General features: G+C 34.0%; 1 protein-coding gene across 1 annotated transcript in view; it reads right to left on the reverse strand.

Moving 5' to 3' along the window:
- Window positions 1–23589: 23589 nt before the first annotated feature.
- LOC142348073 (uncharacterized) overlaps window positions 23590–24636 on the reverse strand; it is a 67249-nt gene continuing 66202 nt past the window's right edge. Inside the window, exons 6-7 of the mRNA XM_075399239.1 lie at window positions 24117–24366; window positions 23590–23879 (exon numbers count right to left, since the gene is read on the reverse strand). Of these exons, the coding sequence (XP_075255354.1) occupies window positions 23590–23879; window positions 24117–24366 (540 nt within the window). The remainder of the gene's footprint in view (window positions 23880–24116; window positions 24367–24636) is intronic.

Consider the following 24636-nt stretch of genomic DNA (forward strand, 5'->3'; position numbering starts at 1 on the left):
ATGCTCTATGGACCAGTGTGAAAAGCTTGCTCAAGTCGAAGGATATGTTGCGGGACATTTTCTTGAACACTCTGAACACGAAGTTCACGCTCTAACAAATCTACTCTCTAAAGAAAGCTACATGAATCTATTAAACACCGATAGAAAATTCAAAAAATTGCATACAGACATGGAAGACATTTACAAATCTGCGGTTGATTTTGGATTGAGAATTGAACCGGATAAATTTGGCGGGTATTGCTTAGTTAACCGAAGTGGAAATACCATCAAGTGCGGGGAAATCAATTGCGCTGTTGGATTGTTGGGTAGGAAATCAAAAGGCCACGAGATTGATGACTGGTCGTCGATGGAGGGCGAGAAATTAGTAGTCGGAGTTGCAAGATGGGCGAATCATTCATGCGTACCCAATTGCGACTATTACATGAAAAGTGGCTTCCGCGGAAGAAAATGCGTGCGTCTAAGAGCTCTAAGCGAAATCAAGGATGGAGAAGAGCTGTTAACTTATTATAACGACGACTTTTTTGGTACGAACAACATGTTTTGTCTTTGTGGGCATGAATCAAAACATGGCATGCAAGTCGTGACAGAGTCCGTACAGCAAGATAATTTAAATGACAGGCCACCAAAACGAAAGCGGATTGCAAAGCCTCGGATAAAAGTAATGAAAGATGATGAGCGTGGCTCCTTGCTAGTTGATCTAGCCACATTTTACAACGAAGACTCAAATGCTAGTATCGTTTCAGAGACTAGCTCCATTTCCGTCATGAAAAGTCCAGATCCAGAATGGGAGTTAACTGAAAGTGAAGAGTTGGAACAGGAAGATGATGAAGTTGGTTCAGACGTTAGTTGTAGTGATATCAGCCTTTCTTTCGAGCAGAGCGAAGAGTTCAATCATGGAATTGATTTATTCAGAGATTACTCTCTTATTGAAGAAGGCGCTGAAAGTGGTACTCAGGAAGCGGATGAAGAAAACCAATTATTTGAAATAGCAGGTGCTTCAGCCACAAATTTAGCGGCGTCCTTATTGGCTATTGTATCGTTGCATAACGGTTCTGACGCACTTCTGAGCGATCTTCTAAAACGAGATCAGTTGCTTTTTGCTGGTCAGACAATTTCCCCATGGGCTTTTAGAAAACAATTCGAAAACTTTTGCGCCAAATATCAGTCGAGCAAGCAGTCTTTTCATAATGGTGAATTGATTCTCCTCAGTTTTCGTCCACTTCTTCTCAATATTCTGAGAGATTCACTTGCCGACATTTTTAAGTACGCCGAAGACAAAGAAGATGGAAAGGATATTCTGATGCCAAAGTTGCGAATAGAAAAGCAGCGATTGAAGATCAGGCTAATTGTCAACACAGATGGAGCTAATGTTTGTAAAACACCGATGGCTTCAGCTTGGCCCATGTTCTTCGCGATTGCCGACTTACCTCCTAAGCAGCGCCAACTTTTCAAAAATCTGGTACTTGGAGCTCTTTTTGTTGGAGCAGGCTATCCCGATTTTGATGTTGTGTTTGAGCATGTGCAGAAAGAATTGTCAGTCGATGAAGAAATTGAATTCAAGGGGGCCTGAGCGTCGGTTACTTTTGAGCCCATTTTGTTTGTTGCAGACCTCATTGCCAAGTCAAAGGTGTTAAAAATGAAACAGTGCAACGGCTACTACGGGTGCACACTGTGTACACAGAGAGGGAACCATGTTGGAGGTGCTCATCGATACCCTCATGATGAAGTTTTTGTCATGCATTCCTTTAGTTCTCATTTGATGAATGTACAGGAATTAGAAAAAGGCAGCGTTGAAAAATTGAAAGAACGACTGGGTCGAAATGCAGATTGCGAAGTCAAAACCCATGGAGTAAAAGGTCTTAGCAAAGCTTTTGACATTATCTCAAATTTGCCCCTTTCGTCGCCAGTTGATCCCATGCATCAATTGTTTCTTGGTGTGGGAAAAGATCTTCTGCTCTATCATTATGAAAGGATGAGGCCGCATCATAGAGAAGAAATCAATTCCTTTCTCGCTTCTCTAGATGTACCGAAAGAATTCAAAAATATTATTAGACCTCTTGATGCTCTCAGCAATTTTAAAGCGAAAGAAGTCAAAGTAATGTTGCTTTATCTGTCTCCAATAGTTTTCCCTCTACTTATTTGGCGATGAGAGAAAAAGCGACGAGACTGATTTAAATAAATTGGTTTTCTCGATCCGCGAACTCTACGAATCCAGCAAAAACGCTGATTTTTGCGAGAGGCTACTTTCCGAGTTCTGTGTGAGCATGGCAGAAAAGACAAACAAGATGGAATCTATAAATTTTCACCTCTTGCGGCATCTAGGTTGGCAGGCAAAAAACATCGGGCCTTTATTTACTACCTCTGCTGCAATGTTCGAATCTGCCAATAGGCTGCTTATTGCTCCGCTCACGGGAACTGTTAATCAATGTCAGCTAATGGTATGGCGGTTCATAAGAGCAAAAATGATTGCGACAATGAAATTAAAAGAGGACTGTCTCACCTCAATGCTGACTAATTTTCTCCAGAAGAAGAAATTTGATGAAGCGTACGGCTTTGTAGACAACACAGATACGAGAAAATTTCGTCGGGAACGTCCTCAAACAAAATTATTTTGTCGCTATTGGGGAGACTTTTTCTTATCATCTGCTGCCTATGGACGAGGATGTCTCGCGGATAAATATGTTGCGGTTTGGGCAGAAGATGAGTTTGTGACTGGAGAAATTCTTTTCTTTTTCGAAAGCACTTCTAGAAGTTGCATCCTTCGTAAACTGAAAATTGTAAAAAAATTGAAGCTTGTGAAAACTGAAGCTCAACGCGTCGTGCCATTCGGTTTTATTGTAGAGGATACTGAGGAAAAGATTGAAGTGCCTCTAATGGCCATTAAATACAAAATGTTCTATTATCAGTATCAAGAAAGTTATCTTATCACAATGCTTCGTCATTTTGAACATAACTAGCCAGTCCTTGTGTGTTATGAACTCTTCTGTTTGTTTCATTTTTGGTTACTTCATTTTGTGTTTAGAATAATGACGATCTTCCGTAATGCCTTTTAGTGTAATGAAATTTAACGTTTTAAAAATAGTTCTTCAATCAGATCTATTTGTTTTAAACATGATGCAAGACAAATTTGGCATTCGAGATTTCCAGGTTGGTGTATAATTCCTAAAATGGGCAAGAATTTTTGGTATAGTTTGTTCTAGGAAAGATATTAGGTCTTCATACGGAAATTTGCGATTAATTCAAATAATTAATTTTGAAATATAGTATTTTTGAATTGGTCATTGAGTTGTTGAAATTGAACTACACTCGGTATGGAGTGCTCTTTGTGTAATTAAAGACTAGGGCAAGAGGAATTTCGGCTATAACTTGCCTAGGAAAAAAGTTAGGTTCGCATATGGAATTTTGCGAATAACGAATTTTAAAAATAGGTATTTTTGATCGGGTCAAGGAGTTGTCCAAATCAAACCGAACTCGGTATGGAGTATCACCAGTATATTTAGAGTGTAAAACAAAGAGAATGTTTGCTATAGCTTGCCTAGGAAAAAAGTTAGTTTTTCATACGGAAAGTTTTAATTATTTCGAATACATTGCAATTATTCAATTTTAAAAATAGGTCTATTTCGTCGGATCAAGGAGTTGTTCAAATCAAACCAAACTCGGCATGGAGTATCCCAAGTGTATATAGAACCTACAACGAAAAGAATTTTTGCTATAGCTTGCCTAGGAAAAAAGTTAGTTTTTCATACGGAAATTTGCGAATTTCGCAAATAACGAATTTTAAATATAGGTCTTTTTGACCGGGTCAAGGAGTCGTCCAAATCGAACCAAACTCGGTATCGAGTATCCCCTGTTTACCTAGAGTCTAAAACAAAAAGAATTTTTGCTATAGCTTGCCTAGGAAAAAAGTTAGTTTTTCATACGGAAATTGCTATTATTTCGAATAATTTTGCGATTATAATTTTAAAAATAGGTCTTTTTCGTCGGATCAAGGAGTTGTCCAAATGGAACCAAACTCGGCATGGAGTATCCCAAGTGTATATAGAACCTACAACGAAAAGAATTTTTGCTGTAGCTTGCCTAGGAAAAAAGTTAGTTTTTCATACGGAAATTTGCGAATTTCGCAAATAACGAATTTTAAATATAAGTCTTTTTGACCGGGTCAAGGAGTTGTCCAAATCGAACCAAACTCGGTATCGAGTATCCCATGGGTAACTAGAGTCTAAAACAAAAAGAATTTTTGCTATAGCTTGCCTAGGAAAAAAGTTAGTTTTTCATACGGAATTGTGCAATTATTTCAAATAAATAATTTTAAAAATAGGTCTATTTCGTCAGGTCGAGGAGTTGTCCAAATCGAACGAAACTCGGTATGGAGTATTCCAAGTGTATATAGAATCTACAACGAAAAGAATTTTTGCTATAGCTTGCCTAGGAAAAAAGTTAGTTTTTCATACGGAAATTTGCGAATTTCGCAAATAACGAATTTTAAAAATAGTTCTTTTTTATCGGGTCAAGAAGTTGTTCAAATCAATGCAAACTCGGTATGGAGCATTCCCTGTATATATAGAATTTAAAACAAAAAGAATTTTTGCTATAGTTTGCTAGGAAAAAAGTTAGTTTTTCATACGGAAAGTTAAGATTATTTCGTTTAAATTGCAATTATTGAATTTTAAAAATTGGTCTATTTCGTCGAATCAAGGAGTTGTCCAAATCGAACCAAACTCGGCATGGAGTATCCCCTGTTTGCCTAGAGTCTAAAACAAAAAGAATTTTTGCTATAGCTTGCCTAGGAAAAAAGTTAGTTTTTCATACGGAAATGTGCAATTATTTCAAATAAATAATTTTAAAAATAGGTCTATTTCGTCGGATCAAGGAGTTGTCCAAATGGAACCAAACTCGGCATGGAGTATCCCAAGTGTATATAGAACCTACAACGAAAAAAATTTTTGCTATAGCTCGCCTAGGAAAAAAGTTAGTTTTTCATACGGAAATTTGCGAATTTCGCAAATAACGAATTTTAAAAATAGGTCTTTTTGATCGGGTCAAGGAGTTGTCCAAATCTAACCAAACTTGGCATGGAGTATCCCCAGTGTAGTTAGAGTCTAAAACAAAAAGAATTTTTGCTATAGCTTGCCTAGGAAAAAAGTTAGTTTTTCATACGGAAAGTTAAGATTATTTCGTTTAAATTGCAATTATTGAATTTTAAAAATAGGTCTTTTTGATCGGGTCAAGGAGTTGTCCAAATCGAACCAAACTCGGCATGGAGTATCCCCTGTTTGCCTAGAGTCTAAAACAAAAAGAATTTTTGCTATAGCTTGCCTAGGAAAAAAGTTAGTTTTTCATACGCAAATATGCAATTATTTCAAATAAATAATTTTAAAAATAGGTCTATTTCGTCGGATCAAGGAGTTGTCCAAATGGAACCAAACTCGGCATGGAGTATCCCAAGTGTATATAGAACCTACAACGAAAAGAATTTTTGCTATAGCTTGCCTAGGAAAAAAGTTAGTTTTTCATATGGAAATTTGCGAATTTCGCAAATAACGAATTTTAAATATAGGTCTTTTTGATCGGGTCAAGGAGTTGTCCAAATCGAACCAAACTCGGTATCGAGTATCCCATGGGTAACTAGAGTCTAAAACAAAAAGAATTTTTGCTATAACTTGACTAGCAAAAAAGTTAGTTTTTCATACGGAAAGTTGCAATTATTTCGAATAAATTGCAATTATTGAATTTTAAAAATTGGTCTATTTCGTCGAATCAAGGAGTTGTCCAAATCGAACCAAACTCGGCATGGAGTATCCCCTGTTTGCCTAGAGTCTAAAACAAAAAGAATTTTTGCTATAGCTTGCCTAGGAAAAAAGTTAGTTTTTCATACGGAAATTTGTAATTGTTTCAAATAAATAATTTTAAAAATAGGTCTTTTTCGTCGGGTCAAGGAGTTGTTGAAATGGGACCAAACTGGGTATGGAGTATCCCATGTATACCTAGAGTGTAAAACGGAAAGAATTTTTGCTATTGCTTGCCTGGGAAAAAAGTTAGTTTTTCATACGGAAATTTGTTATTATTTCGAATAATTTTGCGATTTTAATTTTAAAAATGGGTCTTTTTCGTCGGGTCAAGGAGTTGTTGAAATGGGACCAAACTGGGTATGGAGTATCCCATGTATACCTAGAGTGTAAAACAAAAGGAATTTTTGGTATAGCTTGCCTAGGAAAAAAGTTAGTTTTTCATACGGAAATTTGCTATTATTTCAAATACATAATTTTAAAAATAGGTCTTTTTGACCGGGTCAAGGAGTTGTTGAAATGGGACCAAACTGGGTATTGAGTATCCCCAGTGTATGTAGAGTGTAAAAGAAAAGAAATTTTTGCTATAGCTTGCCTAGGAAAAAAGTTAGTTTTTCATACGGAAATTTGCTATTATTTCGAATAATTTTGCGATTTTAATTTTAAAAATAGGTCTTTTTCGTCGGGTCAAGGAGTTGTTGAAATGGGACCAAACTGGGTATGGAGTATCCCATGTATACCTAGAGTGTAAAACAAAAGGAATTTTTGGTATAGCTTGCCTAGGAAAAAAGTTAGTTTTTTATACGGAAATTTGCTATTATTTCAAATACATAATTTTAAAAATAGGTCTTTTTGACCGGGTCAAGGAGTTGTTGAAATGGGACCAAACTTGGTATGGAGTATCTACAGTGTATGTAGAGTGTAAAACAAAAGGAATTTTTGCTATAGCTTGCCTAGGAAAAAAGTTAGTTTTTCATACGGAAATTTGCTATTATTTCGAATAATTTTGCGATTTTAATTTTAAAAATAGGTCTTTTTCGTCGGGTCAAGGAGTTGTTGAAATGGGACCAAACTGGGTATGGAGTATCCCATGTATACCTAGAGTGTAAAACAAAAGGAATTTTTGGTATAGCTTGCCTAGGAAAAAAGTTAGTTTTTTATACGGAAATTTGCTATTATTTCAAATACATAATTTTAAAAATAGGTCTTTTTGACCGGGTCAAGGAGTTGTTGAAATGGGACCAAACTTGGTATGGAGTATCTACAGTGTATGTAGAGTGTAAAACAAAAGGAATTTTTGCTATAGCTTGCCTAGGAAAAAAGTTAGTTCTTCATACGGAAATTTGCTATTATTTCGAATAATTTTGCGATTTTAATTTTAAAAATAGGTCTTTTTCGTCGGGTCAAGGAGTTGTTGAAATGGGACCAAACTGGGTATGGAGTATCCCATGTATACCTAGAGTGTAAAACAAAAAGAATTTTTGGTATAGCTTGCCTAGGAAAAAAGTTAGTTTTTCATACGGAAATTTGATATTATTTCAAATACATATTTTTAAAAATAGGTCTTTTTGACCGGGTCAAGGAGTTGTTGAAATGGGACCAAACTGGGTATGGAGTATCCCCAGTGTATGTAGAGTGTAAAACAAAAAGAAATTTTTGCTATAGCTTGCCTAGGAAAAAAGTTAGTTTTTCATACGGAAATTTGCTATTATTTCGAATAATTTTGCGATTTTAATTTTAAAAATAGGTCTTTTTCGTCGGGTCAAGGAGTTGTTGAAATGGGACCAAACTGGGTATGGAGTATCCCATGTATACCTAGAGTGTAAAACAAAAGGAATTTTTGGTATAGCTTGCCTAGGAAAAAAGTTAGTTTTTTATACGGAAATTTGCTATTATTTCAAATACATAATTTTAAAAATAGGTCTTTTTGACCGGGTCAAGGAGTTGTTGAAATGGGACCAAACTTGGTATGGAGTATCTACAGTGTATGTAGATTGTAAAACAAAAAGAATTTTTGCTATAGCTTGCCTAGGAAAAAAGTTAGTTTTTCATACGGAAATTTGCTATTATTTCGAATAATTTTGCGATTTTAATTTTAAAAATAGGTCTTTTTCGTCGGGTCAAGGAGTTGTTGAAATGGGACCAAACTGGGTATGGAGTATCCCATGTATACCTAGAGTGTAAAACAAAAGGAATTTTTGGTATAGCTTGCCTAGGAAAAAGTTAGTTTTTCATACGGAAATTTGCTATTATTTCAAATACATATTTTTAAAAATAGGTCTTTTTGACCGGGTCAAGGAGTTGTTGAAATGGGACCAAACTGGGAATGGAGTATCCCCAGTGTATGTAGAGTGTAAAACGAAAAGAATTTTTGCTATAGCTTGCCTAGGAAAAAAAGTTAGTTTTTCATACGGAAATTTGCTATTATTTCGAATAATTTTGCGATTATAATTTTAAAAATAGGTCTTTTTCGTCGGATCAAGGAGTTGTTGAAATGGGACCAAACTGGGTATGGAGTATCCCATGTGTATCTAGATTGTAAAACAAAAAGAATTTTTGCTATAGCTTGCCTAGGAAAAAAGTTAGTTTTTCATACGGAAATTTGCGAATTTCGCAAATAACAAATTTTAAAAATAGGTCTTTTTGATCGGGTCAAGGAGTTGTCCAAATCTAACCAAACTTGGTATGGGGTATCCCATTTGTAGTTAGAGTGTAGCACAGAAAGAATTTTTGCTATAGCTTGCTTAGGAAAAAAGTTAGTTTTCCATATGGAAATTTGCGAATTTCGCAAATAACGAATTTTAAAAATAGGTCTTTTTGATCGGGTCAAGGAGTTGTCCAAATCTAACTAAACTTGGTATGGGGTATCCCATTTGTAGTTAGAGTCTAGCACAGAAAGAATTTTTGCTATAGCTTGCCTAGGAAAAAAGTTAGTTTTTCATACGGAAATTTGCGAATTTCGCAAATAACGAATTTTAAAAATAGGTCTTTTTGATCGGGTCAAGGAGTTGTCCAAATCTAACCAAACTTGGTATGGGGTATCCCATGTGTAGTGAGTGTCTAGTACAAAAAAAATTTTTGATATAGCTTGCCTAGGAGAAAAGTTAGTTTTTCATACGGAAAGTTGCTATTATTTCGTTTAAATTGCAATTATTGAATTTTAAAAATAGGTCTATTTCGTCAGGTCGAGGAGTTGTCCAAATCGAACGAAACTCGGTATGGAGTATCCCAAGTGTATATAGAATCTACAACGAAAAGAATTTCTGCTATAGCTTGCCTAGGAAAAAAGTTAGTTTTTCATACGGAAATTTGCGAATTTCGCAAATAACGAATTTTAAAAATAGGTCTTTTTGATCGGGTCAAGGAGTTGTCCAAATCTAACCAAACTTGGTATGGGGTATCCCATTTGTAGTTAGAGTCTAGCACAGAAAGAATTTTTGCTATAGCTTGCCTAGGAAAAAAGTTAGTTTTTCATACGGAAATTTGCGAATTTCGCAAATAACGAATTTTAAAAATAGGTCTTTTTGATCGGGTCAAGGAGTTGTCCAAATCTAACCAAACTTGGTATGGGGTATCCCATTTGTGGTTAGAGTCTAGCACAGAAAGAATTTTTGCTATAGCTTGCCTAGGAAAAAAGTTAGTTTTTCATACGGAAATTTGCGAATTTCGCAAATAACGAATTTTAAAAATAGGTCTTTTTGATCTGGTCAAGGAGTTGTCCAAATCTAACCAAACTTGGTATGGGGTATCCCATGTGTAGTGAGAGTCTAGTACAGAAAGAATTTTTGATATAGCTTGCCTAGGAGAAAAGTTAGTTCTTCTTACGGAAAATTGCTATTATTTCGTTTAAATTGCAATTATTGAATTTTAAAAATAGGTCTATATCGTCAGGTCGAGGAGTTGTCCAAATCGAACGAAACTCGGTATGGAGTATCCCAAGTGTATATAGAATCTACAACGAAAAGAATTTCTGCTATAGCTTGCCTAGGAAAAAAGTTAGTTTTTCATACGGAAATTTGCGAATTTCGCAAATAACGAATTTTAAAAATAGGTCTTTTTGATCGGGTCAAGGAGTTGTCCAAATCTAACCAAACTTGGTATGGGGTATCCCATTTGTGGTTAGAGTCTAGCACAGAAAGAATTTTTGCTATAGCTTGCCTAGGAAAAAAGTTAGTTTTTCATACGGAAATTTGCGAATTTCGCAAATAACGAATTTTAAAAATAGGTCTTTTTGATCGGGTCAAGGAGTTGTCCAAATCTAACTAAACTTGGTATGGGGTATCCCATGTGTAGTTAGAGTCTAGCACAGAAAGAATTTTTGCTATAGCTTGCCTAGGAAAAAAGTTAGTTTTTCATACGGAAATTTGCGAATTTCGCAAATAACGAATTTTAAAAATAGGTCTTTTTGATCGGGTCAAGGAGTTGTCCAAATCTAACCAAACTTGGTATGGGGTATCCCATTTGTGGTTAGAGTCTAGCACAGAAAGAATTTTTGCTATAGCTTGCCTAGGAAAAAAGTTAGTTTTTCATACGGAAATTTGCGAATTTCGCAAATAACGAATTTTAAAAATAGGTCTTTTTGATCGGGTCAAGGAGTTGTCCAAATCTAACCAAACTTGGTATGGGGTATCCCATGTGTAGTGAGAGTCTAGTACAGAAAGAATTTTTGATATAGCTTGCCTAGGAGAAAAGTTAGTTCTTCTTACGGAAAATTGCTATTATTTCGTTTAAATTGCAATTATTGAATTTTAAAAATAGGTCTATATCGTCAGGTCGAGGAGTTGTCCAAATCGAACGAAACTCGGTATGGAGTATCCCAAGTGTATATAGAATCTACAACGAAAAGAATTTCTGCTATAGCTTGCCTAGGAAAAAAGTTAGTTTTTCATACGGAAATTTGCGAATTTCGCAAATAACGAATTTTAAAAATAGGTCTTTTTGATCGGGTCAAGGAGTTGTCCAAATCTAACCAAACTTGGTATGGGGTATCCCATTTGTAGTTAGAGTCTAGCACAAAAAGAGTTTTTGATATAGCTTGCCTAGGAAAAAGGTTAGTTTTGCGTACGTTTTTTTTAAGAAAAAAATCAAAATTATAGAGTTAAAAATGAGTGGGACGCCATTCGGGCGTCAAGATTTTTCGGTGCTCTCACTCTCCTCTCCCCTCGTTCTCTCGCCCCTGTTTTCGTCTCTTGTTCGTCTCTCGCTCGTGTCTCGCGTTCTCTCGCTCGTCTCTCGCTCGTCTCGCGTTCTCTCGCTCGTCTCTCGCTCGTCTCGCGTTCTCTCGCTCGTCTCTCGCGTTGTCTCGCTTCGGTCTTCTGGTTTGAGTCTATGATGTGTGTTTATGATGTATGATATATGTTTATGTTGCTTTTAGCTTTCTTGAATGAGTGTGAAAAAAAGTCTGATAAAAAAGTCTTATTAGAGGTTTATTTTATTCTTAATACTGATAGATAGACACATAGAATTTTGCTCACGCCAGCAAAAAAGGATGTCTACTATTAGTATAAAGATGTTCATGTACCTCACGTAAAAAAAGACTTTATATGTGGATTTGTGGACTCATGGAACCCTGGCATCTTCATCTTCAATGGGCATCTACAAGCATAAGGTTAGTTTTTTAGTCTGGACATGAACGCACGAATTTTTGTGCGTTCATGATCAGACTCTCGTACGAGAGTCTGATCATGAACGCACAAAAATGCGTGCGTTCATGTCCAGACTCTCGTACGAGAGTCTGATCATGAACGCACAAAAATTCGTGCGTTCATGTCCAGACTCTCGTACGACAGTCTGATCATGAACGCACTAAAATTCGTGCGTTCATGTCCAGACTTTCGTGCGTTCATGTCCAGACTTTCGTGCGTTCGACAGACTTTCGTGCGTTCATGTTCAGACTTTCGTGCGTTTTTTGATGTTTCCAGACTATGTAATTTTGAACGCACGACGCCCCCCTCGTGCGTTCATCTTCGGTCTGGACATACTTGCTTCCGTCTGGGACCTCAACCTGGGTATTGAAACAATCGCCGCAATCGCGTAATTAAAGCAGATTTATGTAAAATTGTCGCTATATCCTGCTTTCATAATTATAATTTCCACCGCAAAGCTTTAAATATTTTAACTTAGCTTTAGAATTTTATAAAATGTGAACTCGCATGTAATGACCATAACAAAATAGTTTGGTTAAACGATTGATTTCAAGAATCACTGTCAATGAATCCACGATGAGTGTTTTTGGGCCTGTGAAGAGTAGTTAGTGACAATAGTTCGTAACTAGTTTCTACACCATAAATTACTCAGTTCAACGAGTCACTTTTGTCCACGGGTCTGCAGTATCTAATAAATACAATAGTATGATTTAGACCGAATTGACAGAAAACCTAACTGGTGATCAATTTCCGAAATCTTCTTCTGGTTTCCAATTGTTTATTAGGGAGACACAAAGCAGTTTTTTAATACAGATATCGGTATTGAAACGAAAAAATAGATAATCGAATTCGGTTTTAAGTAATCAAAATTAAGATTTTTTCAAAAAAGTTTAAGGCTCATTACATGCGCAAAAATTAATGGAATGGGCTTAAGTTCATTACTGATGCTGGAAACAGAATATTATCTTTTTTTACAAGATTTAAGCAACCTGTTTCCATTGTATGAGTTTTTATTTGAGTAGATGAAATGGTGAGAGAAATAGAAAATGATTACGATGCATTGTCAACAGTTTGCACAAAACTCCCAATTTATTGAAGTTTGCCTTTTCAGGAATTCGCCAAGTAATGGGCCATGCTCTGAAACGGGTATATCTTAACTCTTCCAATGTTTTGTGTGAGGGAACCGCTGATAAGCGGTGAATTTATGTTAAACTTCACATTCACAGCAGGTCATACCACACAGTTTTTAATTGAAATCATTGCTTTCACCAAACTTTTTCAATTCTCAACCTGGGTCGACACATAAGAAATTACCCATAGAAATTACCCATAGAAATTACACATAGATAACTGTTAACGTGCCCTCACAGATGCAAAATTAACTTTAATAAGGTGTTCTTCACTAAAAATTAGAATGAAAATGAAAACAAGAAATTCCTCAATTTTGAAAAAAAGCAACACTTCGTAAACCTACCAATGAAATACTTGTATATGTTCCAATGAATTTTCACCAGTAAATTACCACATCAGTAGGAAAAACTGAAATCAATCTTTTTTTTTACTTTGTCAATTGACTTCTGTAACTCAAATCATGTCAAACAATCATTTTCCAAAAACGTTTCAACCAATTACATTTGTCGAAGCTTTTGTTTAAGTGGAATTATAGTGAAAACTCCCTTTTATTATTAAGAAAATCGGAATGTAGTTAAGTATTTGACGAACAAATTACGATAAAAATCTGTTTTATAGAAATCAGAAAAATGTACCCAAACAATATTCTTCTATTTTGTCATTGATTGGTTGCCAAAACAAATCTAGGCAGTTATATTACAGTACAATTGTTTTTACTTTTTTTCGGGGAAAAAATTCCCAAAAGTAAGAACCCATGCTTGTTAGAACCCATGCTTATCAAAACCTCTTAACTTTTTTGTGAGTTTTTTCAGACAAATTCTGCAGAGTTAAACTGTGCTTTTTGCCTGTGGATTTATCGGGGCTAATCTTTGAAGAGCCATCTAAATATATCTGATTTTACGCTCATAGATTTAAACGCAAAACATTTTTCGGTCATTGTTATAATTGCTTTTAAAAAATTATGTGCAACCAGATTAAAACGTAATTACAATGATGAGTCATAAAATATTGTAGGTCACAAATACTAAAATTTTAACGTTGTAAAAATTGGCTCCCGCTGGCTATATCTATTAGTTCCTTGATAAATGCCTTATATATTGATTTACGTCCAATTCAATTTCAGGATTTTTCTCATACTTTGGAAAAATGGGGAAAATTACGTGTTAATGGTACCAAAAGCTTGAACATAACAAACAAGATAACAAAAATTTATGCGAAACGTTTTTTGATGTGCCAGTCTGGAACTTAAATAACCAATTCAACGCTAGCATGTTTTAGTACGTTTTTAGTTTTACCAGGAAAATAAATAACATTTAATTGGTCTTATATTTTTGGGACTAAGAAATAAACCGTGCCGTTCTTAAAAAACATTTGTCTTTGCAAATAACTTTTGTCTCCGGAATTTGTAGTGGCTAATTTGTGCACTGGAATTTTGGTGCGAAAAATTATCCCAAAACCTAAACAAAAAATTTTATACCAATTTTCTATGTACAATATTCTATGTTTCTTAAACAGTAACTGCATCATTCGTTGAACAAGCTTCTTTTCGTTGATTCTTACAAAAGTTGGCGGCATTTATATGATTTTTCGCCGATATTTGTCGAATGAAATGTTACATTCTGTTTTTTGTTTGTTTCTGCTTTTGTTAACTGATCTGCCAACAATTTTAGCTTATTACAAATTTTTGTCAGAAACCAGCTAGATCAAAATGGTTCAAAGTCCGTCGAAAAATGTCAATTTAACAATTTTGTAGCAAACACAGGATATGGTCGTCATTCGTAATTTTCAGGATATGGTCATTTTTTGCTTTATGATTCCATGAAACACCTATTTTGCGGATTGAGTCAATTGAAATACCGAATTAATGTGGTTTTCAAAAAATTTTATCATATTGTATATTCTGTAATTCGTCAGGTTTGGTACCTAGTAATTTGATTAACCTTGAAATCTGACACTGAACAAAAAACACGAGAATTTGTCCAATTCAAAATCTTTAAGTTGAATTGTTAAAGCTTAAACAAGGAGGTTCATTAATGTGCGTTCGCACATGAGGTTCCCACCCCGCGTATCCACAAGTTGGCTTAATTGTCGACCAAGTGAGAATTGTCGACCATGTATGAATAGAAAAAGAACACCTCAAACTCTAATCACTCACAATATTGCCGCATTAGTCGGCCGATGAAAATTATTAAGACTACGAGACACAAAAACAAAAAAAATATTAAAAAACAACAACAAGCATTTAAATCCAAATCTCATTGTGTATTTTTTTGAAAAATAAAAACGAAATAATAACAAAGTCAAAATAGTTTAAAAAACCTATAATAAACAAACTAGCTTGTTTTTTGCTAGAAAAAAACCTGCGACCAGTCTTTGATGAGACTCGGTAACAAGCAGACAAAAAGAACAAAAAGGAAAAAGTTAAAAATGAAACGTTTGTACTAAAGCAAACAAGAAAGCGTTAATGTGCAATTGCACATGATGTTCGGACCCGAGCTTATCAACATTCTTTACTTAATTGTCAACCAAATGACGATATAACAAAAACATAAATTTGAGTTTAAAACAGTCGTTACAGAATTTAACCACTAATTGAATTAAATTATGCCATGCATTAGCTTTTAACTTAATAACACATGAAAAATTACTAAAAAGTTATTACGAAACCAGAAAGACCTGTCTTTGGTTAGACTAAACCATATAAACGGACCAAATTTGCAGAAGAACTCAAAAAATTACAAACGATTTAAGAATACGCAAATTATTGATACCATTAAAATCATTAGCTATTACTGAATATTAAGTACTTTTAATTCAATCGTTATTTCTACTATTTCCACTAAAGGATTTATACTGAGATATTAACTAAGTTTACCTGGGCCACATTTGAAAACCATTGGAATCCGTTATTACGCGATTCTGTTGAAAGAAGAGAAAAAGGAAACACAAAACTGACCACTCGAAAACCGTTTATAAAAACGCATATTGTCCAACAAAGAGAACGTCAGTGAAAAATCATATAAGTAGATTTGTTATTTTCGGAAATACAAGAAATTGGACGGGACCTCTCAATGATGAAAATAAGTTACAAGTTGACGTAAAGAACAACAAAAACTGAAAAGTTTGAAAACAGAAATAGAAAATGTATATCATAAACTTTAAGACTATTCGCTATAAACTGAGTGCTTCGCGACCGGTCAGCAATTTACGGCTACCTAAAGAACAAAAAAACAGGAAAAACCAGCAAATTCAAGAAAAAAATGGGCGAGAAAAGTGTCGAAGGCAATGAACTTTTCAATAAAAATTTTTCTAGCTTCAAATAGTTTTTTAACAGCAATGGGATTCTTCTTTTTTAACAATTTAACTTCAAAAAATCACCAAATATGAACAAACACATTAGAACCATGAAATTTTGGAGTTAACTTGTAGTATCAACGCCATAAAATTCAATAGCTTTCACCGGAAGCCAGTAAATACGCTAAATTAATGGGACAACAAGATTGTTTGCCATTCATATTTTATCACTGAACCTTTACAACACGTCTTTGACTATGAAAACAACAACAAATACAGGCAAAAACAAAAAATCTGTAGAAAAGTGCCTGAAGAAAATGTCGAAGCAAATTAAATCATAACCTCTACTCTAATTATTTTAGCTATGATCCAATGAACGTCTTCCCTAAACCAATGGTAATTACCAGTATTAGGATAATGTGATAAGATTTCATAAGGAACCAAAAATAAGAAAAAGTTTCAGAAAACAAAAAAAAATATGAAAACGCGTGGCAGTGAAGACTCAAAACTATTAGGTAGAGGATTAAACCGGAAACCAGATTAGTTTTGTATGCAGTAGTAAAAAATGGGCTCCTATCAATACAGAGACTGACTAACAGTTCACAAAAAAAAGTATAAGATTTGTTAATGTTAAAAAAAAATTTCGGAAAAATTAGCTTTAAGGACTTAACAGCCAATTAATTCAATAGCTTTCAGCAAAAATCAATAAATACACTTCGATATGTTCCAATGGGAGATAAGGGACTTTTGTCTTCAATAGTTAATCAATAAAGCATCACAATAAGTCTTATGACTATGAAAACAACAATAAAAACAGGCAAAAACCAAAAAATTCAGTGGCGAAATGCCAGGAAAGTGTCGGAGCCACTGAAAACATACGTTTTTCTCTGAAAACCTCGTCTGAGATCCATTGAACGTCATATTTAAGCCAATGGAAACTATAAATATTTAGATAAGGTGATAAGAGTTCAAAAGTAACCAATAATGCGAAAACATCCAAAAATCAAAAAAAAATTAGAAATTTTGTCATAAAACTCATAGAACCAATCCTCAGTAGAAAATGAAGGGGTCCTGTAATTACTGAAACTGACTGACAGTTCACAAAAAAAACTTAAGATTGGTTTATGTTCAAAAAAATTTTGCGAAAAACTGTTTTCAAAGCCTTAACAGCCATTAAAATCTCTAGCTTTGAATTGAAGTCAATAAATGCGCTCAAATATAACCCGATGTGAGGACAATGAAGTTTGTTTTTCGTAGGTAATCATTAAGAAATCACAATAAGTCTTATGACTATAAAAACAACAACAAAAACAAGCAAAAACCAAAAAATCAGCAGAAAAGTGCTAGAAGAAAAATTCGAAGCCATTTAAGCCAAAAGCTTTATTCCGAAAATTTTATCAGTGGTCCACTGAACGTATTTTTTAAGCCAATGGGTTCAATCAATATTTTGATAATGTGATATGATTTCAAAAGTAACCATTATTACGAAAAAAAACTTGCTTAACAGCCATTAAAATCTCTACCTTTCTATAGAAGTCAATAAATGCGCTCAAATATAACCCGATGTGAGGACAATGAAGTTTGTTTTTCATAGGTAATCATTAAGACATCACAATAAGTCTTATGACTATGAAAACAACAACAAAAACAAGCAAAAACCAAAAAATCAGCAGAAAAGTGCTAGAAGAAAGTGTCGAAGCCATTTAAGCCACAAGTTTTATTCCAAAAATTTTATCAGAGGTCCACTGAGCGTACTTTTTAAGCCAATGGGTTCTACCAATATTTTGATAATGTGATATGATTTCAAAAGTAACCATTATTACGAAAAAAACTTGAAAAATGACTTGTGTTTTATATCCAATAGTTAGTAGATAAAACCGCTAACCAGATAAAATTTGGTTGCAGTAGAAAAAAAGAGGGTCTTTTCATTACTGAGACTGACGTACAGTTAAAGAAAAAAGATAATGATTGGTTAAGGTTCAACAAAAACTTTGGAAAAAATTCTTAAAGTCTTAACAGCCAATAGTTGTCCACTCAAAGCACTAGATATGTTCACTTAATGCTCATTACGGAACACATTGCACTTTTAGTCAATGAGTTCATGCCATAGGACTCCAAAAATTAGTAAATCCTCGAAAAAAAATCAAGTTTTCTTTTAGAAGTGCGCAAACTGTGTCGAATCCAAAAAAAAACATGAGCAATTCCTTGAAAACGATTTCTTTTGTTCATTGGGCGTCATTTGACTGTACATGAGGTTTGTCGTTAACAGAACCTTGATACTTTGATATGAAAAGTGACTAATCTCTAGGTGACTTAATAAACAAAAGAAATCTGAAAAGGTTTCTTAAAAAGAGCTCTCAAACAGAATGTGATTTTCTTCTATGGTGAACTTCCCTATGATACCAGAACTAGTCTTTTTATCGTGTTCAGTCTATTAGGAACACACATTTAGTTAATTTGTTGCACGAAAGGTTTTTTGAAAAACTATTTTTATGGAAAATATACTAAATTGAAAAAAATCACCTTAAAATTAAACGAAATCATGCCAAATATCTCGTGTTCACACAAATTTTCAATCCTTGATAAGTCCTCGAAAAAAAAAACGAAAATCGAAAAATCTTTTTAGTTTTGAGTTCTACACTGGGACAACTGTTCAATGATACCACTCATATTTCTCTACGATGAGCATAGCGATCAGCCAAATTTGACTGAACAAAAAAAAACACATTGGAGTATATAGTTCCTCCCCCCAAGTGTGGGTCGGAACAATAATCGAAAGAAATCAATTAGATATCAATTGAAACATTTAAATAGTTTTTTGCATTCTCACCTTAATATAAAAACATTGATGCCAGCCAGTTTCGAGAATATGTCGTACGTCTACAAATATAAACAACCAATTCAGACGAAAAACAAAAATTCCGTTGAATTTTACATGAAAAGGGCGTCGAATCCGTTAGAACCACTTTCTAATCCTTAAAATTAGTATATATTCGACCGCGCTATCTTTGAAAACAAATAATGTGACATGTCACTGCTGAATAATGAGACTGGTTAACATGTTTTTTTGAAAAAAAAAGAACAAAAAGGGAGAAGTTTAAAAATACGATTATGTTTTTTATTATTTTTTCTAAAACAATCAATTTCAAAGGCTTCAAAATAACAGATAGCAACTAAAATCACTAAAAAGGATTTTTATCAAAAAAAGCATCAACATTTGCCGTTAATCTGAATATGTCATAAGTCTACAAAGTAACGATAAATAGACTGAAATCAAAAACTAAATAATTGTTTTGCAATAAATTGGTATTGAAGGCGTAAAAGCAATACGCATTGAACTTAAAACCTTAGATATATTCAATTGCTTTCTTCGTTAACGTATAAAATGAAAACTGCAATTATAGTTCAGGAGAATAGCTAACATGTAGACAAAAAAACAACAAATTTCAACTTAAAAGATTTTTTTTCAATTATTAAAACGCTTTTTTTATAATTATCAAAAAAAAATAGAAAACTTGTCATTGAAGTCATCGAAACAAATATTAGAAGATAAAACCTCTAACTATATTTATTTTGGTTGCAGTAGGAAGGAAGAGGGTCCTTTCATTACTGAGACTGACTGACAGTTCACGAAAAAAAGTTAAGATTGGTTTATGTTCAAAAAAATTTTGCGAAAAATTGTTTACAAAGCCTTAACAGCCATCAAATCAATTGAAGTCAATAAATGCGCTCAAATATAACCCGATGTGAGGACAATGAAGTTTGTTTTTCATAGGTAATCATTAAGACATCACAATAAGTCTTATGACTATGAAAAAAACAACAAAAACAAGCAAAAACCAAAAAATCAGCAGAAAAGTGCTAGAAGAAAGTGTCGAAGCCATTTAAGCCAAAAACTTTATTCCGAAAATTTTATCAGAGGCCCATTGAACGTATTTTTTAAGCCAATGGGTTCTATCAATATTTTGATAATGTGATATGATTTCAAAAGTAGCCATTATTACGAAAAAAACTTGAAAAATGACTAGTGTTTTATATCCAATAGTTTGTAGATAAAACCGCTAACCAGATAAAATTTGGTTGCAGTAGAAAAAAAGAGGGTCTTTTCATTACTGAGACTGACGTACAGTTAAAGAAAAAAGATAATGATTGGTTAAGGTTCAACAAAAATTTTCGAAAGTTTTCTTAAAGTCTTAACAGCCAATATTTGTCCACTCAAAGCACTAGATATGTTCACTTAATGCTCATTACGGAACACATTGCACTTTTAGTCAATGATTTCATGCCATAGGACTCCAAAAAATAGTAAATACTCAAAAAAATCAAATTTTCTTTTAGAATTGCGAAAACTGTGTCGAAGCCAAAAAAACATGAGCAATTCCTTGAAAACTATTTTTTCTTGTTCATTGGGCTTCATTTGACTGTAAATGAGGTTTGTCGTTAACAGAATTTTGATACCTTGATATGAAAAGTGGCTAATCTCTGGGTGACTTGAAAAAAAACGGAAAAGGTTTCTAAAAAAGAGATCTCAAACAGAATTCGATCATTTTGATGATGAACTTCCCTATGAGACCAGAACTAGTCTCTTTATCGCGTTCAGTCAATTAGGAACACGCGATTGGTTCATTTTGTCGCATGAAATGTAAATTTGTAAATACTACTTTTATGGAAAAAATCCTAGTTTGAAGAAAAATCACACCAAAAGTGAAGGAAATCATGCCAAAGATCCTGTGTTCACACGAAAATTCAATCCTTGATAACTCCTCAAAAAAAAACGGCAATCAAATAATCTTTGTAATTTTGAGTTCTACACTGGAACAATTTTTTAACGATACCACTCACCTTTCTCTACGATGAGTATATCGATCGGTCGAATTTGACTGAACAAAAAAAACACATTTGAGTTTACAGTTCCTCCCCCGTACATGTGGGTCGGAACAATAATCGAAAGAAATCAATTATATATCAATTGAAACATTTAAATAGTTTTTCATTCTCACCTTAATATAAAAATACTCAGGCAAGTCAGTTTCCAGAATATGTCGTACGTCTACAAATACAAACGACCAATTCAGACGAAAAACAAAAATTCCGTTAAATTTTACAAGAAAAGGGCGACTAAGCCGTTAGAACCTTTTCTAATTCATAGAATAAGTAAATATTTGACTGCGCCTTCTTTGAAAACCAATAATGAGACATGTCACTGCCGAATAATGAGATTGGTTAACCTGTTTTTTTTTTAAAGAACAAAAAAGGAGAAGTTCAAGAATACGTTTATGTTTATTAATCTTTTTTCTAAAACAATTAACTTCGAAGGCTTCAAAAAAATAGATAGCAACTAAAATCACTGAATAAGATTTTTCTCGAAAAAAGCATCGACATTTGCCGTTAATCTGAATATGTCATACGTCTACAAAGTAACGATAAATAGACTTTAATCAAAAACTAAATAACTGTTTTGCAAAAAATTGGCATTGAAGGTATAAAGCAATACGCATTGAACTTAAAACGTTAGATATATTCACTTTTTTCTTCATCAACGCCAATAATAAGATATGCAATTGTAATTCAGGAGAATAGCTAATGTGTAGACAAAAAACAATAAAATTCAACTTAAGAGATTTTTTTATAATTATCAAAACACTCGACTCCAAAATCGTGAAAAAATTTAGCTATCAAATAAAATAAGTAAAATTTTTTTCCACAGCAACAAGGCGATAGGACCTGCAATTGTGTGGTATTTTTCATTCGAATACAAAAAGAATGACAAACAAAGACAAAACAAAATATTCTTCTGCTATTCGCAAAAAACCGGCATCGAGGCCGTTAAAACAACACGCCATGCATCAAAAAGGACCATACGTTCAATTGTGCTTTTCTTCATTGCCAAAAATTTGATAAACAGCTTTTATTTAGTGAGAGTAGGTAACAAGTGGGCAAAAAACAGCGAAACATGAATTTGAAATTACATCTTTGTACTTTTTAACACATTTAATTTCAAAGTCATGAACAATTTCAGCAATCAACCAAAATCAGTAGATATTTTCCCTTTTGTGTCAACAGCTAAGACCTGCAATCATCCAGAATTATTTGGACAACTAAAAGGAACGATAAATTGTGATCGAAAACAAAAAGTTCAATATATGCTTCTAGAACGCGGAGTCGAAGCGGTTAAAACCGTAATCTAATTAACAAAAACCCAATGTTTTCAACAGTGCCTTCCTTCTAAATGCCAAAAATATGACACCTGAACTGTTAACAATGTGAAAGGAGCGTAAAAAAGAAAGTTCAAATTTTAGCCACTCAAAAACCCGATACAACCTGTTTTTGCTGACTTTAGGCTAGAGGTTGATAAAAAAAGAAAAAGAAGTCGCAAAGCTCAATGACCCACAGTTCATTTTAAAAATATGGATAAGCTTTCGACCATAAGCTTTCGACCAAAAAAGAACTAGGTTCCCTTGAAACTCCCTAGGAAGTCAGTTGGAACTATCATCATTACATTTTGAACGTAAAGGTTTCTTTCAGTAATTAAGTTAAAAGGGGGGAATCGCTAAAATGTTTAAAAAAAAACATCGACTGACTACTACCAGATTTTATTGACTTTGAGAAATAATGATTAGACTAAAGCTATTCTAGCTATTGCCCTTTGTTTATTGGGATCACATTATTGCTCTGAATAATATGGATTTGGATTGTTTGACAAAAAGTCGAAATATCAAACTTAAATGATGCAATTTGAATAATTTAAGAGTTAAATTTTGCGAATAACCGGCAAACTTTTAATTCAAGTACACTCTCATAGAATCCACAATTTAAACAATCATTTTTTGGAGTCAGCGAAAACTGTGTCAGCAGTTTATAGGTGTGTTAATGCAAAAAATTTAAACAAAGCTGACTACAAAGGCCTATTTTGGAGCCACTTTTGATGGAAAAAAAGATGAAATTTGACAAAATCAGCAAAAAATTTCAGCCTGAAATTAGATCAAACAGTGGAAGAAAACTCTTGGTTTTAGAGGTAAAACCAACAATACTATCGTTACCAATTTTAACACACTTTTTATCAAAATTGGCAACAAAAATGGCATGAAAATACGGAAATTGTGAACAGAAACAGCGAAAGTCAGTCAAATGTTCACCAAGGTTTAAACCTCGATAATTGTGTGGAAAAAAATTAGTTCAAAAACAAAAACGTTTTGGCTATAATCCTAGTAAAATGATTAGCATTCTTTTCAACAAATTTAATAAATGTTAGTAAAATTGAAGAATATTTTTGTGAAAAGTAGGAAAAATGCGAATAACAAAACGGATTTCCGTCTACTAAAATGAAGAAAATCTTTTTAATTCCACCTTATAAGCTGGACGGGCTTTCTGATAATACCACTCACAACCCTTTAAGAAGAATACGTCGAACGGCAAAAATTGTCTGAACAAAAAACCCGTTTGAGTATATAATTCCTCCCCCACTAAAGTTGGTCGGAACAATTAGTTTAACCGATCCATTTTAATATTCAAATGTACGGAAAATTCTTTTGGTCTCCGAAGTTGTTCATGAATAAGAGGGGTCGGAACATCAAGTGCAAATGCTCTTTACCGGGCTTCCTTGCTGATATCCTAAAAATGCTAAGAAATACTTTTTGTGCTTCTAGTTTCAATTCAATTAAATGTTCTTTTTTGACTGATATAGAAGCAAAATGAACATCAAACGAGGTATAAACTTTTTTCTCCAATCAAATTCAGTGCTCAGTGAAAGCAGTAAGAGTGTAAATTTCAATCCGTGAAGCAACTTTGAACTCCAGTTTGTTGCTGAAAAGTGATTCTTGTCCATTCTTGCTGTATGCAAAGCCGCATTTTTGCACAAAATGATGTCGGAAAGTGTCACAACTATTAGCCTCGCTTTTGCAAAACACCCGCAACCACCCAGTTTGTTCACAAACGTCGTCAATTCCACCGGTTAGGGTCTCATCATTAGTTTGAGAAGGATAACGCGAACCTGAGGGATCATTTAGCAATCCCACATCGCTTTCTAAAAAGAAAACTTGGTGAAAGTTTTTTTCGTTTCTCAATTCGATTGATTATTTTTTCAATAGTAACGATATAAACCTTTAATAATAAAAAATACAATAAGTACTGTATAAAAAATTTAACCATTAACCGAAATATTTTTTACGAATGGATTATTATGTTACTATAATCCAGGAAACAAGCTTTCGCCTACAACATCGACAACCCTCTCCCCCCACCCGTACTTGTTCACAAATACCTTCGCTACCTCCTGATAGGGTTCCCTCATCAATTTGGGCTACTGATGTCACGCTCAGAACCTCCCCGGGTGATTCAAAGTTCTGGTTGAACTCGATTCCAGTAACCCGTTCAGAGAATTGAAAGAATTTGGAAGTTGGGTTTGAAGTTGAGGAGAACCAATCGTCCCAAGAGTGATTCCCAATCCCATATGGACCGAATGTGACGTCACCCACGTAGTTTTCATTCCAGTCGAAAAAAGTGAGCATAATCTGTGCAGAGATGCAATATTTTTCAAACCACAGATGAACTCCAACAGTTATCTTGTAAGATATTGCAAGAATCTTGCAAATAACGTTTATCTTGTTAGATGCAAGATCCGGACGTTTATCTTGCAAGAATCTTGCAAGATCTTGCAAGAGAACCGTCAAAAATTTTTGTCGAAAGACCACTTGTTTCACGCTTGAAGACAATCAGAAAATTTGATCTTACCTTTTGCGTAGCGATAATCTAACGTTTTTACTGATGAAATGTGAACATAG

This window comes from Convolutriloba macropyga, chromosome 10 (genome assembly GCF_964194025.1).
Source record: "Convolutriloba macropyga chromosome 10, txConMacr16.3, whole genome shotgun sequence".
NCBI lineage: Eukaryota > Metazoa > Xenacoelomorpha > Acoela > Convolutidae > Convolutriloba > Convolutriloba macropyga.